The following is a 1,903-nucleotide window of genomic DNA, read 5'->3' on the forward strand; positions in this document are numbered from 1 at the left end:
CATCTATTCTAATGAATCTTGTACCATCTCGTGCTTGCACTTCAATTGCAGCACAATCAAATCCTTTATGAATATATTTATATAGATATTTTACGCTCTTCACTGATGAACATATTTCTAAATTAATATGTCAATTATATTTCATAATTAAATATGGTGAATACGGCACCACCCATCGATTATCCACTTCTTTATTTCTAACGATGTATTTTATTCCAATATTCCTACGTTGATATATGGGATATCCATTTACATTAGCATTAGTTTTATCACTAAATTATTTTGGAAATCCTTTTGAACATATTCCATCGTCCCCAGTGCAAGGATATCTCCTCGAGGGATCTCCACATGGACCGTGAATCATGTGTTTTAAAACTTTTTCATTAAGTTCTGAATATTTTTCTTCATTAGGAATTTCAGCCCATACCATCATATCAATGACTTCTTGAAGTCGGGGCTTATCTTCATCGCTCAACATTGCAAGTAAATGCAAATGTGGAAGTCCTCTTTTTTGAAATTCAATCACACCTGCATAAGCTATAATATTTCCAAAAATTTTATCTTGAATTAAATCCTTTAAAATCTCTTTGACATCCAAATTAAATGTTTTAGCGACTAAATCAGGTCGAAACTCTATTTGACATCCATCAAGATTATCCTTAATTTCAGGACATTGAGGATTGCAAGTCATGGTTAGAAAAATGTCTGGTTTACTATACTTTCTTACCAAAGACATGGCATCTTGGTATCTTTCTTGCATGTTCCTTGGACTGCCCATAAATGAAGATGGTAATATTACAGGTACACCAACTGTAATTCCCTCATTTTGTGCTCGATTATCAAGGTGATCCATTAATCTTGAATAAAGTTCTGCTCTTAATTGAGGTTGATTTAATTTAATACAATTAAGTCTTCTGGCTTCAGTTTTCATATAGGCATCAAGTATAAATTGACATCTCAATTTGCCTGCTCTTTTAAATTGGCTAAATTCGGCTCTTGGTGCCAGCAGATGAGCATAATAATCCATTTGAGTTACTTTAAATCCTGAATATTTAGAATTATACGATTTCATTTCTGAATGCCATCCATCGTTACCATATGGATATAACAAAGGATAACACATTGGGTCACACTTTTTGTCCAGAATTAATATTTGTTGAACATCGTTTGAATTTTTATTATAAATCCGAATGTCTCTTTCAAATGGAGGCTCACCATCTACATTCTGAAAAACCACAGCTATTTCATTAGCTTGTGGAGCATTATATCTTCTTTGATCATGTTGAGGATCGTTTCGAAAAGACATTAAATTTATATTTTTATTGCCTATCGGATTTAAGATCTTGTTCAACTTGACGCATCATCTTGAAAGTCTTTGCAAATTTATTGCATTGAACCATAAAACTTGACAAATTTTTCATTATTTCAAAATCACATTCTTGATTAACTTTCTTATTCATTCTATGATTTATAGCTTCTTCCGTATCTAAAAAGTAAAGCTGCGCAAAGCGCGGAGCTTGCCCATCCGCTGAGCGCATTGCTGTCGAAGTCAAATGATGATATTGCCCATGAATCTTCAAGCAATAAGAAGCATTGTTCACAACATTCAATGGATTTCTATTGCCCGGGACACCCATAGAAGCCATAGCTAAAGCGCTATTATATGAACGAATATTATGAAGGAAATTTTTCGATGCATAATCATTTCCCATGTATAATTTTTTAATCAAATCAGGACAATTTATTGACTTTAATGTAAGTTTACCCTTTTGACAACAATATGTAAATTTCCCATCTTTAGGTTTTTCACATTCAAAATTTAACGATTTGCAAAATTGGCATTCTATATTCATTTGACCAAGTGTATGAACTGATACATTTATTTCATTGCCCTTGGCAATTA

General features: G+C 32.6%; 1 protein-coding gene across 1 annotated transcript; it reads right to left on the reverse strand.

Annotated features, from left to right (window-relative positions):
* Positions 1–277: 277 nt before the first annotated feature.
* On the reverse strand, positions 278–1,646 carry LOC114935031 (uncharacterized). Its single transcript, XM_085483709.1, has 4 exons — positions 1,436–1,646; positions 1,216–1,326; positions 643–1,044; positions 278–537 (listed from the first exon to the last, which is right to left on the reverse strand). Exons 1-4 carry the CDS (start codon positions 1,644–1,646, stop codon positions 278–280), a joined length of 984 nt encoding a protein of 327 aa, XP_085339835.1.
* Between the last annotated feature and the right edge of the window lie 257 nt (positions 1,647–1,903).

This window comes from Nylanderia fulva, unplaced genomic scaffold, assembly GCF_048542155.1.
Source record: "Nylanderia fulva isolate GAGA-0341 unplaced genomic scaffold, ASM4854215v1 Scaffold260, whole genome shotgun sequence".
In the NCBI taxonomy this organism is placed as follows: Eukaryota; Metazoa; Arthropoda; class Insecta; order Hymenoptera; family Formicidae; genus Nylanderia; species Nylanderia fulva.

Excerpts from the sequence above, each read along its gene's own strand:
- LOC114935031 (XM_085483709.1), bottom strand. The coding sequence starts at position 1,646 with ATGGCTTCTATGGGTGTCCCGGGCAATAGAAATCCATTGAATGTTGTG. Across the intron at positions 1,045-1,215 it reads GGTTTTTCAGAATGTAGATG|GATTTAAAGTAACTCAAATG; the intron begins GTGAGCCTCCAT and ends CTAAATATTCAG. Across the intron at positions 538-642 it reads TAAGGATAATCTTGATGGAT|CTTATGCAGGTGTGATTGAA; the intron begins GTCAAATAGAGT and ends GAAATATTATAG.